At 46.4% G+C, this 19,821-nt stretch overlaps 2 protein-coding genes across 32 annotated transcripts in view; one reads left to right on the top strand and one right to left on the bottom strand.

Moving 5' to 3' along the window:
* Positions 1-11,509, top strand: part of PTK2 (protein tyrosine kinase 2) — a gene marked incomplete at its 3' end in the record, with an annotated part of 202,889 nt that extends 191,380 nt beyond the window's left edge. For all 31 annotated transcript variants that reach the window (XM_083621903.1, XM_083621918.1, XM_083621889.1 and 28 more), the window contains 3 exons: positions 8,113-8,268; positions 9,000-9,080; positions 10,454-11,509. In XM_083621903.1, coding sequence (XP_083478029.1) covers positions 8,113-8,268; positions 9,000-9,080; positions 10,454-10,666 — 450 coding nt within the window. The remainder of the gene's footprint in view (positions 1-8,112; positions 8,269-8,999; positions 9,081-10,453) is intronic.
* A 1,176-nt stretch (positions 11,510-12,685) lies between these two features.
* Positions 12,686-18,802, bottom strand: RPLP1 (ribosomal protein lateral stalk subunit P1). The gene is made up of 4 exons (XM_083622386.1): positions 17,050-18,802; positions 13,657-13,731; positions 13,195-13,309; positions 12,686-12,812 (listed from the first exon to the last, which is right to left on the bottom strand). The coding sequence occupies exons 1-4, from the start codon at positions 17,119-17,121 to the stop codon at positions 12,733-12,735; spliced, it is 342 nt and encodes a 113-aa protein (XP_083478512.1). The 5' UTR covers positions 17,122-18,802; the 3' UTR covers positions 12,686-12,732.
* Positions 18,803-19,821: the final 1,019 nt, after the last annotated feature.

Raw genomic sequence — 19,821 nt, 5'->3', positions numbered from 1 at the left:
CCATTACTATTCAGTAGCTGCTCAGAAATGATTGGAAGCAGGTAGCAGAAAGCTCACTTCATGGCCAGAATCTGGGCAGATTTTGTAAGCATAGAGCTGCCGGGGTGCTTTGGGGCGGGGCATTTTTACATGGCATCCTTTTAGTGATGGATCATATACTCCCACTATTAACATGAGTTCTAAATAATGACTAACCCACCATGCATCACACAGTGGGTTGTTGTTTTTTTGCCTTATTCTCCACCATTCTTTCCAGAGATGTACCCTTTACTGAAATGTGAATAAGGCAGTCAACTGTTCTATCAACAGTGGTTTGGTAGATTATATATAGTGTCCAAAGTGTGCCCTGCATAGGATTGTCACACACTAGAGGGAGTCTTGAGCCAACAGCGTTCTAGATCATCAGTCTAGATCAGCGGTTCTCAACCTGTGGGTCCCCAGATGTTGTTGGACTACAACTCCCATCAACCCTGAGCTCTGGCTTTGCTAGCTAGAGGTGATGGGAGTTGTAGTTCAACAACATCTGGGGACCCCCAGGTTGAGAAAGGCTGGTCTAGATGATCTAGATTTGATGCTACTAAGCAGAGGTTTAAATCCTATGCTCCGTGTGCTGCAGTCAGTCTTCTGACTCCATTTGTGCCCTTGTTAGAGAGGCCGATGAGGCCCATACTTGCAGTGTACTGCCCCAGGTACTCCAAGGAAGCCCCAGCTGCTTGTCCCTTTCATGCGACATAATGGTGCTGAATGGCACTTTTCTGCAGTGACCAAAGTTGCCAGCTACAAGTGGGGAACATGAGCCTTCCTCATCTGAAGTCTGCAGCTTCCCAGGGGCAGCCTCCCTTTCCCTGCAGTCTTGCGTAGTCTCCTTTTGTTCCAGTAGAGAACTTGCCACCACCATATGACAACAGGCCCCTCTTCGCTATATGGTATTTCTGGCATCCACCTCTAATATTCCTTTTCTCGTTGAATGCAAGTTCATGCTGTCCTGAATTCTACATTTTCCATAATGTGCTGGGGCCAAAAATGAACACCGCCATTTCTGCTGACTTTTTATCTTAGCTGCGCACAGAAAAGCTCAGTCAAGAGTATTTATTTCTGAGTCTTGTAAATGCCAGGGCGATAAGTCTTGAAAACCTGTGTTGTTCAAAGCATCACCCGAGCTCTAACCTTGAGCAGGATTCCTGGGTAAATACAGCATCCTAGATTCTGGCCAAGATCCCGGGAGCCACTCTGGCAGGATGCCAGAGGGCTTTAAGCAAGCTCAGTAGACTTTGGGCCTTCATTTCATCTAAGGGCAGCCCCCTGTGCTGTACTGTGAAAGTCTTCTGTGCTTCACTTCAAAGGTGGTTTGCCATGTCATGTATGCAGAGCTGCTGTTTGAGGAACACAAGCCCAGAGTCCCCTTGTAGACTGCAGGAGTAGCTGTGTGGCTCTGAATCTCAGCCTCTGTAGCAGCAGCTGAAAGTCTCTTTGTTCCTCTGGGTGGAATTCACTTTTAAACACTCAGGGCTCTACCCAGTAGCTTTGGGAACTTGCCTGCTTTTCTTTCAAATTGCTGGGAAGCTGAGGCACAAATTGAATGTGTTCTTGCTAATAGGCTGAAGAAGCTGAGCTTTTCCCCAGGCAGGAATAATATTCAGAGGCAGGTGGTCAAACGAAGTAACATTTCTCCTCCTTCATGGGCACAGCAGTACAGTTTTTGTGACATGCTGGCTTTATTTCACCGCTGCAATAATTGTGGATTGCAGTTTCCCTCAGTAGAGTTAAGGTTTTAAGTCTGTCTCATCAACAAAGGCTGACGATGTATATGGCTTTTTAAAAACCCTGCTTGAAATCCAATTCTTCTTGCCCCTGAATCTGGTTTTTAAACCTGGCTTCTACATCCAGCTCAAATAAAAAGGCTTAAATGTAGTACAGACAAATGCTTATGCTTTGGGGTTTTGACTTTCCAACACAGAAGACTGCATTTAGGGTGCAGCCACAGAAAACATGTCCTTGTTCAGCAGCAGAGGTCACCCATGTGGTGCTGTCCAGATGTTGTTGGATTAGTGGTCAGAGATAATGGACGTTGTAGTCCAAAAGCTTCTGGGAGATCACCATGTTGGCTGGACCTGTTACAGAAACTCAGGTTTCTATAAAACTCATATTCCTTTGGCTTGCTTGACTGTCCAAATTAGGTTGTGTTTAGATGTGCATAATTAGTACATGAAAATAAGTCGTGCTTTTTATTACCCCCCCCAATAGTAAATCTATTCCTATATTCTGCTCTAAAGAGAGTTCATTCATGTGCTAGCAACAATCGAAGAATAAAATAGGGGGGCTGGGGGAGTGAAAGCATAGTTAAACACATAGAAGCCTCAAAAACCTAGGTCAAACATAATTAACCTTTTTAAAAACTCTTTTTAAAATGGATTAGACAGAGTCTTAGAGATTAGTCTACTACTGGATATTATCCAGGATGCTATAATAATATAATATAATATAATTAATATAATATAATATAATATAATATAATATAATAATATAATATAATAATAATTTAGTGTACCCTGCCCATCTGGCTGGGTTTCCCCAGCCACTCTGGGCTGCTTCCAACAAAGATTAAAAATAGATTAAAATGTCACATATTAAAAACTTCCCTGAACAGGGCTGCCTTCAAATGTCTTCTAAATGTCAGGTAGTTGTTTATCTCTTTGACATCTGATGGGAGGGCATTCCACTAGGCGGGTGCGACTACCAAGAAGGCCCTCTGCCTGGTTCCCTGTAGCTTTGCTTCTCGCAGTGAGGGAACCGCCAGAAGGCTCTCTGTTCTGGACCTCAGCATCCGGGCAGAACGATGGGGGTTGAGACGACTCCCATATTCAGAGGCCCTTTTTGCTCGCCAGCTGCTGGAATCAAACTTCAAGGGGATTCTTGTTGCCATCATGTGCTGTTTGTGTGTTTGAGCACCTGAGAACACCCTGGCTGGTGGATGGGGCCCCAGGCCCATCTGGTTCACCCTCCTCTTCTCACACTGGCCAACCAGATGCCTGAGGGTAGCTCACAAGCAGGAGCTGGGCACCGGTAGCACTCTCGACTCAACTTCCCATGGGATCCGGGCAGCCATTAGAGTGACCTCTGGCCAGCTCCAGGGATATGTGCTGTTGTAATTCAAGGACGGTTAGAACGGTTTACTTTCTCAGGAAAGTTAAGTTTCTGAAGAGGCGAGCCTTTCCCAAGAGCTCTGTTCCCATTTAGCGATGAAAATGGAGATTCTCATTAAGTGAAATCTATTTTAGGGCTTTCGGGGCGGGGGCAGAACTGATGGGAAGGCCCAGTATATTCCCATCTGTGGAATTCACAATCAAGCCATCAATGGCAAGAGGTCTGGCAAAAATGGACACAGTGCCCTTTTCTCCCTCTTAACGTTTTGAGATTTGCTTGGCGTTTCGAGGCCAGCATAAGACGACTCAACAGGCTGCTTTAAAAATTTGTTTTTTTACGAACAGTGCCAGAGTCTTTTGAGCTGCCAAGCCTCCAAAAAAGAAAGGGGGAAAAAGAGTTTCTCTTAAAAGCATTATTTGCTAATCTCAGTATCTCAGTCTAAAATTCCTGTATAAACACAGAGACCCTCCTTAAAACGAAATCTGGAAAAGGGCAGGTCACCAGGACTCTACATTCACATTTTGGAGGTGGCAGAATATTGCATCGTCATCCCATTTCCCTCTTTCATCCCGGAGTGGATTTTCCTGGCCCGCCCTCAGGAAGCTGCAGGACCTTTCGTATAACGTGGCTGTGCTGGAACCTGCCAAGCCAAACAGAAGCTTTTCCTGAGATTTTTAGGTCACACAAAAGGAACCAGTATTGGACAGAATGCAGAAATTCCCCTTATTGCAAACAACAGTTCTGAGCTTCTTAATATCTGGAGGAAAATGGAGCTTGGAGGCATTTCTGATTTTATTTTTGAAAGAACAGTTATTTGCCAAGGGGAAATCAGCCAAACATTGCACAGATAACCCTGGCTGTTTAGTTTGTGGTGGATTACTGTTGGTATTGGCTTCAGAAATGGCAGAGAAGCATAACAAATGAGCATCCAGCTAGGCAGATAGAGTCTTCTGCCAGGATTCTGGAATTTCAGCATAGGAATCAAGTGGGTTGTTTGTAATTGGTCCCCAAACTATCCTCCAGCATAGAACTTGGCCAAGGGTTTGACCAAAGATTTTTTGCAAACAGGAGCGGAGCAATTAGATGACTAAATGATTCCTTCTACTGAGCACTTTCCCCTGATCTCATAAAAAGAGACCGAAATTTTCCTCTGCTTGATCTCTTGTGCAGAGAACCAGGTGTCTGAGGCCCGCCTGCTGCTTCCACGCTGAGGGGCTCCTCGTAATCTTTAATTCCTTTGCTTCTCGCTGGGCTGTTTTGCCCCTGTTGCTGTTTGCATGCTCTCTTGCTAGGGGTGCATGGCAGATAAAACTCTCCTTCCAGGGCTGGGCATGGACACTCCGTTTCGGGGGGAGAGGCAATGGCTAACACAACTGAGCAGAAATGGGTCCTGGTGAACTTTGGGGCTGGGGCGTTTTAACAGGTCTTTCTTGCTATTCCTTATATTTTGCAATCCTTGCCCCCCCTTGCTACATTTTATTAACCTTGTGTTTTTTTCTCTTTTCCCTTTCTCTTCTGGTAAATTTCTTTAACCACCCCTCAAACTCTGCTCGACACTAGCCATGGAGGGTAAGCACTTGGAGTGTGCGTGTGGTTGTGCGAATGACAAGACTACGCAAGCCCTGTGTGGCAGTGCCTTTTGCTTTTCACAAATGCCTCTGCATGTGCTCTGGTGGCTGCAGAAATTTGTTCAGACCCCCAATCCATCGGGAACACCTTCACCCCTTAGAAATGAATGATATGTTTCTCAGCCAGCCGGGGAGGGAGAAATGAAGGGCTGCCACGTCTGCAGAACCATTTGTTTATTTATTTGCTTTAATTAAATAATTGATATGCCACTTAACCACACTAGTCTCCAAGCAGTTTACAAAGATACAATGTAGAAAGTAAAAATCAGTTAAAACAAGGGGATCAAAGTTCAGTTAAAATATATGGAATATAAACGTCTTCAGTAGTAAGCTCAGTAGGGAGGGACCTATCTGACCCTAACTGGAAGGGAATTCCATAAAATTGGACCCACATCACTAAACACACAGTTCCTGGCGGATATGAGCCTTGCATGCAAGCCATGAGGGAGCACTCGCAATGACTCCCTTGAAGACTTAAGTGATACAAGGGATTAGGTACAAGTCCTTGAGGTATCCTGAACCCAAATTGTTAAGGACCGTGAACCTCACTTGGTAACACACAGGCAGTTGATGCAAACATTTGAGCTCTGGAGTTACGTGCTGGCAATAGTCTGCCCCCAACAACAGTCGTAACAGCAGCATTTTTCACCAGCTGAAGCCTCCGGACTGTATCCACAAATATCCCCACATCGAGTGCACTGCAATAACAGAGTCTTGAGGATACTAATACAGAATACTATCCCTGTCCACAAACGTCTGTGGTTGCCATACCAGCAATAGCTGGCCAAAGGCACTCATAGCCACTGAGGCTATCTGAGCTTCCAATGACAAAGATGGCTCCAGGAGCACCCCCAACCTCTGAACCTCTGTTTCTATCAGAGGGAATGCAACCACATCTAGAACAGGCAACTGGCCGATTTTCCCCAGACATGACAACTACCAACTCACAGTGCTTCCATCTTCCCAGGGTTCAAGCTCAGTTTTTTGGCCCTCATCCAGTCCACTCGTGCAGTCAGTGCCACAGCAGAAGTACACCTGTAGCATAGCAGCACATCAGTGCTGATACGTTGCAAACATCTGGCAGGCTGCTCTTTCGCAGACATTTCCTCACCCCCCACCCCTAATTCTTTGAGAATGGGAAGAGCCTTCATCCAGTCACATGCAGGTAATTCTCTTACCTGCCCCTGGCTCCTCCCCCCTCTGCCTCTAGCTGCTACACCTTTGTGGAGTATTCCACATCCTCCCATTTCAGAACCAGGCACAGGAAGGGGGAAGCAACAGGGTGGCTGATTTTGCTGCTGTGCTACAGACTTGGGCATGAAGCAGTGTTTGGCGTTCCAACTGTGCCCGCAGCACGATGTGTCCTCTCGGATGACTGTTTGCCTTAGCCTTAAAAGGAGGCGTGTGTAGCCTTTTCCCACTGGAACGTCTGAAACTTCTTAGGCTCCTGGAGTGCACAGCTTTTCACTTCCGACTGCTCTTCATATTTATTTATGGAAACCATCCCTTAATAAAAAAATATCAAGGGGGTGGTGCACAAGGTAGGCAAGGGGATATTCTGACCAAACCCTGACTTAAGACCCGTGAACAACACAGGAAGCTGCCTCACCCACTTAAACTGCCATGCGCTTCATCGGCCTCACCCACCACTGGCTTACCTCCCTGGCTGTGGCTCTCAAAGCTGCTCAAGAGAGGGCAATGCCAGGGATTGAACTTGGGGGTCTTGTGCCTGCAAAGGAGTTGCTCTGCCACTGTGGAACTTGGAGTAGGTTCTCCTTTCTCCTGCAGCCATTCTCCTCCCAAATCTGCTCCAGTGGATTCCCCAACACTCTAGAAGATTTTGGGGGGAGTGTGGGGAGCTGCAGGGCGGAGAAGAGGAAGGTGGAGATACCTTGCATGAGCGAAAGTCTGCTCCACTCACGCACCATCTCCATGGAATACAAACCTCTATACATTTCTAGGAAATCTAGTTGATTTGGTGCATCTGTAACAATTCCACCCCCAGTATTTGATTTCACATCTCCTCACACATCTCCCTGAATATCATTTACGTGACAGCTCTCACTGGATGTACATGAAGCAAAATAATGAACACAAAAAATCCAGATTGTCAGAATACCTTGTTCCCCTGAGGAGTTAGTAGTAGGGAATCTCCTGCACACAAAGATGCAGCCAAGGACTAGACCTAAAGGATGTTAAGAGGTGGAAATATTTAAGCTGAGCATTGGCATCGTACATGCCATCAGAAACGTAAAGCAGGGTGGTGTAAATTAACCTTCCATAAGGTTACACCAGATGCAAACTGTTCAGCAGCAGCAGCAGCAGGGGTATTGCTGGTGGAGCCGACGCAAGTTTCTGGCACAAGGAAAACAAACCTTTAAAATAGTGTTTGTTACATCACCCTTTGGGCCAGTTTAACTTACACTGGTTTGACAGGGCACAAGACCAAGCTGACTGGCTTAGTATTCTGCCTGAGTCCCCCTCCTCTGGTCCCAGCTCCCAAAAATCTCCTTTTTGGGTCTTATGCCAGCTTAAGGGGTACTGGTCTTGGCTCAGCCATCTGGGGGAGATAAACTGGTTTCTCGCTGGGCTGAGTGGGAGAGTTAAGCTGGCATAGCTTGGCTGGGCTCTGGGAATCTTCCAGCTCATCTGGAGATCAGCTGGATCCTAACACACCCCTTCCATTCCTTAGTTAACTTAAGTTTGTTAGCTGAACTTTGTTTCCATTGAAATCAGTGGGATTTAAGTCATGCCCAACCTGTCAATGGATGTCAAGATTAAAGTAACTTCCACAGCAGTCCTGCACCCTCTTACCTGAAAGGATATACCAATGAACACTATAGAATTTACTTTTAAGTAAGCATGTGTTGGATTGCACTACAAGACTGGAACCAGCCCAATGACTACAAGGGCTCATAAGCTAATTTCAATGCTATAAAATGGATTAAAGCACAGCAAAACAGAGTCTGCAGTCATCAGACTCCTTACTCTGGAATATTTCAATTGAATTTAGGTGATCTGAAGATAATCTAAATATTGAAGGTTACGCAGAGATTCTGTTGGAGCAGAGGCACCAACTGCAATGTGAGAGAAGTGTTCCTACTTGGTTCTCCTCTCTGATTTCATATTGTGGTTCAGCTTAGTTCATATTCCCAGTCTTGGCCACTGAATCTTAGAAACTCTTCAGGGTTTCCATCAGCTTGACCGCTGTTTGAATGTGTATGCCCTGTGTTTGTAGTTACAGAAAGGAGTTTTCCTGAAGCTGAAACTAGATGAAAGTAGATGAGCGCCATCTGGTGGGCAAGCATGTGGAAGTAAATCTATCTCCTTTCCCCTCCAGATTCAGCCGCAAGAGATTAGCCCTCCCCCAACAGCCAACTTGGATCGTTCCAATGACAAGGTCTACGAGAATGTCACAGGCCTCGTGAAAGCGGTCATAGAGATGTCCAGCAGAATTCAGCCAGCCCCACCGGAGGAATATGTCCCCATGGTGAAGGTAAGATAGTCCCCCATCCACCCACCAGAGTGGCCTTATAGTCTTTCAAGATGTGTGGCAGGCAGAAGAAAAACGAAAGCCAGGACTGGGATATGTGGGGTTGTGTGTGCGTGCATTCTCACGCTCTCCTGCATGGAGAGAAACTTAAGGAGGGTTCAGCAACCTTTTTCAGCTGTGGGCCGGTCCACCGTCCCTCATACCATGTGGTGGGCCGGACTATATTTTGAAAAAATAAATGAAAAATGAACTAATTCCTATGTCCCACAAATAACATTTTAAATAAAAGCACACAATCTGCTCATGTAAAAACACGCTGATTCCCGGACCGTCCGCAGGCCAGATTGAGAAGGCGATTGGGCCGTATCCGGCCCTCGGGCCTTAGGTTGCCTACCCCTGAACTTAAGTATCTGAACCAGTCCTACGTCTAGTAATGAAAGATTGTATGTGGTTCACTCTCCTTGATGTATGTCGTTTATTAGTATGCAAAGGGAACACAAATGGGGCTGTGTGTAAAAGACACATGGGTGGGATTTGACCAGGGCATGAAACTCAGGATACCGAATATATCTGAATTTGTTGTATTTCTAGTCCTTTGTGCTCGGAAGAGAAGCTTGAGAGACGATGCCTACGGAAATGTCAGGTCCATAGTGGGAATGACTGAGCAGGAATTCCACAGGATTGGATTGGGGTAATTGGTATATAATTAATCATGCTTTCTTGTCTTTGGCTAGGAGGTTGGCTTGGCACTTCGAACTTTACTGGCTACAGTAGACGAGACCATCCCAGTGCTCCCAACAAGCACCCACAGAGAGGTAGATGATTCAAGCTTTAATTTCTGGACAGCAAGCCTGCACATCAATGCACTCTGCAGTCATTGGTCTGGGTTGAGCCAGCACAGAGCCTCTGGATCCCCTCATATGCTAGCCTTCCCAGTGAATACAGCCCTTCATACAGATGTGTAATCAGCAACCAGTTTGGACCCATTAGTGGTACAGCAGCCTCATGTGGCTACTGGGACTTAGGAGAACAGCGTAATGGAGCATGTCCATTGGGAGGCAAGAGTAGCAGGGGTGGAACACGCATTGTTTACAAACAGCAAAAAGTCATCACCAGGGGAAGCTTTACTATGCTAAGCGAATGGTCTCCACCTAGTGGCACAGCAATAAAACTGCTAGCACACTTGCAAAGCTAAGCTCTGAAATCCAGGGACCTAATAAATTCCATTATAGCCCCTGGGGAACAAACCAGTACAGCGGAACCTTGGTTGCCGAACAATTCAGAACCCGAACGCCAACAACCCGGAAGTGAATGCTTCTGTTTTCAAACATCTGGAATGGATTAAGTTCGAAAACCAAGGTTCCACTGTAGCGGCCATGACTATTATTTAGTGAGGTTGATTTCCTTTGTATTACTACAAAGGAATTTCAGAAATAGACTGGAAAGAGAAGCTGCTGAATTGCAACTCATTACCAAACTTAAAACCATGGAGAGACCTGGTCTGAACAAAGACATTGGATTCTTATCTCATTATACATGACAAAGCCATTTTTCACCTTCTCACCCCTTGCTTTTTCCTGTAAGACCTATTGCAGTCGTTAAGAGTCGTCAACAGGCTCATCACAGCTATCTGCCAATCACCCATTCCCACCACCCTTCTGAGTAATACCCCTCCCCACCTTCTCACTATATAGAAGGATCTGGCAACTTCTGTTTCAGTGTATCTGAAGAAGTGTGCATGCACACGAAAGCTCATACCAAGAACTAACTTAGTTGGTCTTTAAGGTGCTACTGGAAGGAAAAATTTTTTTTTTATTATTTAGTGAGTTTCACACCTAAGTGACTTTTTTTTTTTAAATTACCTTTACATACCACCTTTATCTTTCAAAGATCTCAAGGTGGTATGCATGGTTCTCCTCCCCATTTCATCCTCAAAACCCTGTGAGGTAGGTTGGTCTAAGAGGTGACTGGCCCAAGGTCACCCACAGTGGGGATTTGAACCCTGCTCTCCCGTCCTAGTCCAACACTCTTTAACCATTACACTGGCTCTACAGGGACATGGAACATTTCCAACTAAAGGTCCAGTGGTTTTGGGCAAAGGTGAAACTTTCATTGGGAATAGATGAGTATTGTAGCACCTTCTGCCTTTTTCTACACCAGGTGTCATCCTGATTCTTCTCTCTTCCAGATTGAGATGGCCCAGAAACTCCTGAACTCTGACCTCGCTGAACTGATTAACAAGATGAAGCTGGCTCAGCAATATGTCATGACTAGCCTGCAGCAGGAATACAAAAAGCAGATGCTCACGGCAGCCCATGCTCTGGCTGTGGATGCCAAAAACTTGCTGGATGTTATTGACCAAGCCAGGCTAAAATCGATTGGCCAGTCCAGGCCCCACTAAATGCAGAGGGAAGTTTGCATTGTGCAGTTGGGAGAGCCTTGCTCCCTTAATGGGCAATTAGCCTTCCAGCAGAAATGAGAATTGACCCTTCCTGGTCCTGGATTTCCAGTAATTCCCATGCTGCTTAACAAAATGACGCCTGTTGGTTCTTCTATCTTCAAGCATCTTTCCCCCCCTAATTGACAATGCCAGGAAAAGTCTGAGATTGAAAATGTGTCAATTTTCACAGAACTGTATCTGCACAGAATCAGTGGGCATCAATTTGAAATTTTCACATTATGTGGAATGTGAATCTCTTCCATTTGCCAAGGGTTTTTGTTGTTTTTTTTAAAGAAAAAGAAACAAGTCAAAGACCTTGAACTTTCCAAGGTGCAGAACTGAGCAAAGGTATTGTGAAGAATTCTGGGAAACCTCAGGGCTGAGAATTCTTGCCCACAATATGCGAACTGTCCAGACTGGAATACTTTTTTTTATTAGAACACTTAAAGCCGCAAAATGCTAATCACAATTTACAGAGAAAGATTAAAAAGCTATATTTTCAAAGCGCCTGTCATTTCAAAACAGAAAGTCCTCTTCATCCATTTGTTTCCCTCCCCTTCCATGTGGACGTGTGAAGCATTGGATTGGAAAGTAGTTGTAGAACACCAACAGAGAACTTGTCTTTTTCACCAGAATAACATGCCAGTTTTTTGTAGCAGTTGTTTTCCTCGGAAGCAAAAACAAGCTGCTTTGTACCAGAGCAACTCAAAGCTGAATTTAGAAGAAAATGTTATGTAACCATACATGTTCCCCATTTTTATATAATTTATAAAGAAAGATTAAAGCCATGATGAATATTTTAAACCTGTCATTGGTGTGCCTGATTAAGGGATTATAATGAAATAATCCATGTTTCGTATGTGTTTCCTTTTCCCCTAAGGAAACTAGACACACAACCATTTAAAAATAGAACCTGGGCAAATGTGATGTAATTGTTTCTTGGCAACTTAGTACAGAATTCTCTTCCTAATTTGTTTCTGTTGCTCTACTCCTGTAATGGTAGGTCACCTTGTGTGGTATCAAACAGAATCCTCTCTGGAACACATTTAGGGGGAAATCTCTAAAAAATGCCTCCTTTCCAAGTTCCTCCCTATACAAAGTATATAGGAATATGAATAGCTTCAGTGTACATTTTTTAAGAATAGTGAAATATGGATTGTCTTGGATGGGAGTACACACGCTTAGCACGAACTTCATTGTTAAGGGATTCTGAACTGTTAGGAGGTTGAGGACTAGGGTCTAAAAGGCATATAATCCTTGCCATTCTACATCACCTTATTGCTTTCACCTACTGGCAGTTCTTTCCTTTACAGGTTGGGGTGGGGAACCTCCAGTCCATGAAACAAAACATGGCACCATCAAGCTTGTCAGCACATTGAGGAAGCCCCACCATCGTACTTCAGGAGTGGTGAATGCGGGGCTCTCACCTTAGATCCAGCTGATGGGGAGATTTGATCACAACTTCAACATGCACGCCAATTCTTGTTCAATTTAATGAAGATTTTTTTTTGGGGGGGGGTAAATTTAAATCCTTCTGCAGCAGAACTCAGTCCCAGATGCAACAAAACATGTCTCTCCTGTATTGGTCTCTACAGCCACAGCAGGCGCTGTAACTCTCCAAAAGTTTGACTGCACTCCTCCATTGTTTGCAGAGGTGAGGGAGATTGTTTCTCTACAGCAGAGGTAGTGAATCTATTTCTAAAACCATCAAATTTTCCAGGATGTAAACAGGAAAACTATGTCTAATACATAGGAACAATGGTTGCTCACAGATGAATGTTTCCCAAGAGCCACTCAGAGGCATTTCACCTCTGAATGCCACCTGCTGGTAACTGCGGGTGGCCGGAGGTCTGTTGCATTCATGAGCAGCTTTCAGGCTTCCCACAGGCACCTGCTTGGCCACTATTGTGCAGGATGCTGGCCAAATCCAGCAGACTCACCTCATGTAATTACCAGAACAAATGAGCAAATGAGATTCCATTTACATGCTTTTGTATCTTTATTAGCAAAGAGTACAAAAAGTTTGCTTAGTCAAAGAGACCAAAGCCCATGTCATCATCGGATTCTTCTGACTCTTCTTTCTTTTCTTCCTCTTTCTTCTCCTCAGCTGCAAAATTAATATTGATTAGAATACAGCAATCTCAGTCCACCTTAGCTAATTAACACCCAATTAAGCTGTTTTAGCATGCACATTGGATGACTCTCTGACACAGCCCCTAAGCTATGGAACACCCACCCCAGAAGTGTGCAAAACCTCCACTGAACAGGTTTTAGATAATGCTGAACCGCTTTGCCCTCCCTTTTGACCCTTGAGGACCAAACTTGTTAGATGCAGATTACCACCACACAAATTGTGGACAACCTAATTATCCACAAAGAGGAAAAAGAGAGACATTTATAGCATGGCTTGTTAGTCCCTTTCTGGGAAAAATTGCATCCCACTTAAATGGATCTAAGGGCCTCCTAAATAAGGAAATAGTTGCACTTACCGGGAGCAGCAGCACCAGCAGGTGCCCCTCCACCGGCTGGGGCTGAAGCCGCTGGAGCACCACCGCCAACTCCTACATTACAGATGAGACTTCCAATGTCAATGTTGGCCAAGGCCTAGTCAGAATAAACCAAGTTACTAAAAACGGGAGCATATCAATTTGAGTGACAACCACCCATCATACAGCACAAACTTAGAACCAGTTACTGCTCTAGAACTGCTAAGAGCTGTAATAGTAAAATCAGCACTGCTGTCCCCAGAATACATAAATCTGCCAGCCAAGCACCTTATCCTACGTGGCCCTCTAGATAGTGTTGGATTTCCATCAGCCCCGACCTGCAAGGTAAGGCATGATGGGAGTTGAGATCCAAAAACACCCTAAAAGCAGCAGGCTGAGCAGACTAGAATATATTCTTTCCATAAATGTATTTTTACTGGATAACTTGTTCCTCATTAGTCTTACCTTTGCGAATAGTCCAGGCCAGAAAGGCTCAACATTCACTCCGGCTGCTTTGATTAGGGCATTGATTTTGTCCTCCTAAACAAAGTGTTAAGAAAATTATTAAAGAAATGAGGTAACAGATCATACTCCACCCCTGCCCCAAAATGCACTTATATGCCTCCATCATTAAATCAAAAGGCATTACTAGGTGCATAGTATTTGTGACATCCCCTATCTGAATAATTTGAAATTTATCTCTCAAAATAGTCTGTAGTATTCCCTACTCTCTTACTTGAGTTCACTTCATCTGCGTATAAATTCCAAGCAGGCAAGTGGAAGCCCGCAAGTTCCCAGAAGAGAATGGCAGCCCCTGTTGCTAGGCTGAACTTAGGTTGGTAAATATTATTTATATATATGTGGGGGGGGGGGCTAGTAACTGTTGTGGCAAGACATACAAGGCTGCTTTAGGAATCACCCTGACACTGGTAGGGTTGTTAAAATTACTTTCCTAATTGAGCCGTACCACCCTGTTGAAGAGAAAGTGGTCTTTTAAAAATTATTTTCCCATTTCTACATGCTGAGCTTGGAGAACCTCTGCATACACCTTATACCGCATCATCCATAGCCAGTACTTGCTGCATGTAGCTGACAGGAAGATGTAGTCTGAAACACCTGGAGGGCACCAGGTTGGTGCAGGCTGCCTTAAAAGAGGCTGAAGGCCCTACGCATTACTTTTATAGATTCTAAAATGACATTCCTCCCCACCTGCCTTCTGATAGTCTCCTAGTCTCCCACCCTTCACATGATGTGAAGATTCAACCTGCATCATCCTTGACCATTTGCAATGTTGGCTGGGGTTGATGGGAGTTGGGTGCCCACTAAGGACTGCCCCTATTCTGCAGTGTTGTTGGATGAAGCAAAACACAGGATGAAAGCTAAACAGCTATAAGCTGCCAGCATCCTAAGGTCAGAAGAGCCCTTCTGGATGAAGCCAAAGACCATCTAGTCCATCATCCTGTCCTCATGACAGCCAGCCAGGTGCCTGCAGGAACCCGCAAGGCAACGGTGCTCTCTCTACCTGCAACTCCTATCAGTTGGTATTCAGAAGCATACTACATCCCCATAGGAGTAACACAGCCACTGTGCCTAGTAGCTATTGCTAGTTCAGCTTCCCACCAATTTGCCCAATTCCCCTTCTGAAGTCAGAGCAGTTTGCGGCTGTCACTACATGGGGTGAGGGGTGAAGAGGAATCACATAACTGTAGCATTGAAAGGGATCCCAAGGGTCATCGAGTCCAACCTCCTGCGTTGCAGAAACAGCAGCTAAAGAACCCCCAACAGATGGCCCCCAACCTCTGCTTAAAAACCTCCAAGGAAGGAGAGACCACCAGGTGCAGAAGCTTCCTACCCCTTTGCTTCTCTTTTCCTACAGAGCCAAATGCCCACACTGCTGTTTCTGAAGAGGGCAGCAAATATCCTCAATGTGGCTCCCCCCCCATGGGGCACATCGGTGGTGACCTTTTCTCACAGAGTTAAATGAAATGCTCTCCCCAGGGACACCTGCAATTTCAGGCGCCAGGAGAAAACGTTCGTTTTCTTCCTTTTTGTAAATATAAACCATATAATCACATACATTATTTTTCCCCCTTTCCCCGCCACCAAGCACTTCCCTCAGCTCCTCTCCCCGATTTCTTTTCACATACTTTCTCTACATATTATAAAGTTGTACATATCCTTACATATCTGTCCATCATGTTATTAACTGATAAATTTGTGTATGCTTATTCAAAACCTGTCAAGGAGTCCAGTTCTTTTTGTTGTCTTGAGAAAACGTTCGTTTTCGACCAAGCCTTTGCCTAACACCCTATCTAATTTTAAATTTTATTTTTGGAGGGGCATTGTTTTGACTGCGCACATTGTGATTTTTATCTTGTTTTTTATGCTGTTAATCGGAAGGCAGCATACGGATCAAGTAAGTAAAATTAGCAGAGGGCTTTGCTGGATAAATGATAACAATAATAATTTATTATTTATACACCGCCCATCTGGCTGAGTTTCCCCAGCCACTCTGGGCGGCTCCCAATCAAGTGTTAAAAACAATACAGCATTAATTATTAAAAACTTCCCTGAACAGGGCTGCCTTCAGATGTCTTTTAAAGATAGGAATAGCTGCTAATTTCCTTCACATCTGAAGGGAGGGTGTTCCACAGGGTGGGTGCCACTACCGAGAAGGCCCTCTGCCTGGTTCCCTGTAATTTGGCTTGTCTCTGTGAGGGAACTGCCAGAAGGTCCTCGGTGCTGGACCTCAGTGTCCGGGCTGAACGATGGAGGTGGAGACGCTCCTTCAGGTATACTGGACCGAGGCTGTTTAGGGCTTTAAAGATCAGCACCAACACTTTGAATTGTGCTCAGAAACGTACTGGGAGATCTCTCAGGACTGGTGTTATATGGTCTCGGTGGCCACTTCCAGTCACCAGTCTAACTGCCACATTCTGGATTAATTGCAGTTTCCGGGTCACCTTCAAAGGTAGCCCCACATAGAGCGCATTGCAGTAGTCGCAAGCGAGAGATAGCCAGAGCATGCACTACTCTGGCGAGACAGTCTGTGGGCAGACAGGGTCTCAGCCTGTGTACCAGATGGAGCTGATAAACAGCTGCCCTGGATAATAATAATAATAATAATAATAATAATAAATTTTATTTATATCCCGCCCTCCCCAGCCGAAGCTGGGCTCAGGGCGGCTAACAACAATAAAAATAATCCAACATTCTAAAAACATTCATTATAAAATTAATTAAAATCAAATTAAAATCAAATTGATGGCAACCATTAAGCAAAATTCTGTGCAGATTGCCAGAGGAGGGGGTCAGGCTGCGCCCTGACCAAAGGCCTGGTGGAACAGCTCTGTCTTGCAGGCCCTGCGGAAAGATGTCAGGTCCCGCAGGGCCCTAGTCTCTTGTGACAGAGCGTTCCACCAGATTGGAGCCGCGGCCGAGAAAGCCCTGCCTCTGCTTGAGGCCAGCCTAACCTCTCTGTGGCCTGGGATCTTCAGGATGTTTTTATTTGCAGACCGTAAATTTCTCTGTGGGACATACCAGGAGAGGCGGTCCCGTAGGTACGAGGATACAGAATTAACCTGCGCCTCCATGGACAGCAGTGAGTCGAAAATGACTCCCAGGCTGCGCACCTGGTCCTTCAGGGGCACAGTCACCCCATTCAGGACCAGGGAATGAGCTTAAGTCAAGCACGTGGCCAGAAGGGACACTTGAACCAGCGTGGCTGGGCCAGGCCTGCTCTTCCTTCTGCCCCTTTAGCTCCTCTCCCCGAGCGGCCCTTTTCCCTCCACGTGCCGCGATGTTCCGGCGCATGCGCCCTGAGCCCCTCCGCGCGCGCGGCCTCCCCCTTTCCCTCACCGTGACGGTGACTTCGTCGTCGTGCAGGATGAGGGCGGAGTAGATGCAGGCGAGCTCGGAGACGGAGGCCATGGCGGGCAGTCGGGGGTCGGTGCGCGGTGCTAGTCGCCGGCTGGGAAATCGGCCTTAGCTTCTACTGAAGGACACAGCACCTTGCGCGCCTCGCTGAGGGAGCTTGGAGAAAGGGAAGGCCCCTGGCCGCCGACGGAGCTTATAAAGGCTGCCCCAGCCAATCCCGGCTCGCTCGCGGCGGGGCGCTCTGGCCAATAGCGGAGAGCGTGGCGGACGAAGAGCCAGTCGCGTTGCGGCGGGGCGGGCTTTAGTCGGCGGTTGGAGAGGGGAGGTCAGATTCGCGCGAGAGCACGAAGACCAATCGTAGCGACGGATACTCCTCGGTTGGCGGCGGCCGCGAGGAGTCGAAGAGGCCAAAGCCAATCAGAGAGGCGGTTGTTACTTTCTTGCGTCGACGCCGTCTGGGGCCAAGAGGCTCCATGGGTAATGTGTCTAGACTTCAGAAGTTCTAGAGTAACCCATCCCACGTTGTGAGGAGAGAGATTCTGGTTATACACTGGAAGCCATATTTAAATCCTGGGGCAAATGTAGGCGCCAGAGAACAATTATACGAGGGAAGGCGAGTCTGCGGCCCTTGCCAGGAAAAATCATGAGAACCGTCATTTCTAAGAAGTTACTGAGAATTGTAGCTTTGTGTGAACCAGGATTCTTGGGGAACAAATGTGTAGTATGCTTTTAATTATGTACTATTTTATTCTGTATTTTTATGCTGTGAACCACCCTGAGAGATTCAGATGAAGGGCGGTAGGCAAATCTGAAAAATAATAATAATAATAAGATGCCCCCATCCTTGAAAGCCTTGTTATCACTTCATTTAGGAGAGTCCCTGAATTACTCTGACGCTTCGCTGATGACGTCACGGAGGCGATGGGGTGGGGGGAGTCCCCGAACTACGTTTCCCGCCGCCTCCCTTCTTGCTTGGAAGTACAGTATCGAAACATCAAAGCCAACCAATGTATGTTCCTGTTCAGCGCCTGCGCAGTGCCTCCTTTGAGCCACCCACGCAAGCGGAGCCGCTTCCACCAACAAAGATGGCCACCGGAAGTCGAAGGAGAGAGGCTGTTCCGCGAGCTGCTCCGAACCCCGCCGCTACCTCTCCAACGCCTTGTGCGCATGTCACGTGAGGCTTTTATGCCTCGGTTGTTGCTCCGTTGCTAGGCGGCGTGGGAGTCAGCCAATAGCGGAGGCGGAAGGGGGCGGGCAGCTGTTTTTTAAACTCTTAGAGGGGCCCCATTCACAGTCCTGGGCTCATTCAAGTAAGCGGGAGCGGCCAAACTCCACCCCCCTCCCGCCACAGACACACCGCTGCCTCCCGATCAACGCTGCGTCGCTCAAGCCTTTGTCTCTTTCTTTTTTTCTTGCCTGGCAAAGTTGACTGGCCCTTTGGCGCCACTGCTGAGAGGGCTACCTTAGCAACACGCGCCAATGCTCAGAGATCGTTCTCTGCTCAGCATTGGGCTATGGGGAGGGGAAATAGGACAAGGAGGGAAGGAGGACAAAAGTCTGATTTTTCGAGGAAAAATGCTAATTGGAAGGAGGGGAATAATTTGGGTATGTGGTCACCCCACATCACACCCCAATATGTTCTCGGTGGGAATTTCCTGCTTTGCCCTGCTAGGACTTTAAGTTTCCTAAGTTTCCCCAGTTCCTAGGGTCGAGTATACCTCTCTGAGGGTAACAGGGGTCGTCCCCCCCAATAACCCTCATCATCCATAACAAACTATAATTCCCAGGATTCATTGGAGGGAAGCCAGGACAGTTTAAAGTGGTATCATAGTGCTTTAAATGTGTAGTAATGACAGGGCCTAAGACTAAAGACACAAGCCACCTCTTTAGCAGGATACAGTGGTACCTCAGGTTAAGTACTTAATTTGTTCCGGAGGTCCGTTCTTAACCTGAAACTGTTCTTAACCTGAAGCACCACTTTAGCTAATGGGGCCGCTGCGCCGCCGGAGCACGATTTCTGTTCTCATCCTGAAGCAAAGTTCTTAACCTGAGGTACTATTTCTGGGTTAGCGGAGTCTGTAACCTGAAGCATATGTAATCTGAAGTGTATGTAACCCGAGGTACCACTGTATGACATGGCTGGAGGATGGAGTGGTGGCAGCTGGGTTGAGGTGTCCTCAGTCATTCCACCTGCTTTCAAAGTTCTCTAGGCCTCCCTCTCTTCCAATCAAGGAACTGGGCCCAAGCAGCATGGCTTGGTGGGTCAGCTATGGCTTTGAAACTGCTCCCACACCTATAGCGGTTTCTGGCCTGGGTTCAATGCAGTTGCTGTGCTTGCCAAGCCAGCAACCGAAGCTCTAGCCAGCAAGACTAGGGGGCTGTGACTGGGTTGCCAACTTTGCACCTTTGCAGTTTAATGTCGCTGAAAGGTCACAGCAACTTGCTGCCTTCTAGACCTTAGTAACACTTCGAGGCTAATAGGTAAAGTGACAGCCTCATTACGCCACAACCTTGTTGCCCCAGCTTCAGAAGTGGCATGTAAAAGGTCCTGGGTTCAATCTCCACCAGCATCTTCAAGTAGAGCAGCTGACAGAAGAGGCAATACTGAGATCGACAGACTAATGGTCTGATTCAGTACAAGGCAGCTTCCTATGTTCATTATACTGTACTGCAAATAAGGCAGAAAACATAATTGTCCTAGGATCTATTAAAAATAGCTCACATTGGCTTCCCTGTGTGTGTGCCTATGTATGG

The sequence above is a fragment of the Podarcis filfolensis genome, assembly GCF_964270895.1.
Source record: "Podarcis filfolensis genome assembly, chromosome: 7".
Classification (NCBI taxonomy): Eukaryota; Metazoa; Chordata; class Lepidosauria; order Squamata; family Lacertidae; genus Podarcis; species Podarcis filfolensis.
The sequence above is the reverse complement of the archived record's forward strand: the minus strand, read 5'-3'. Positions and strand labels throughout refer to the sequence as shown.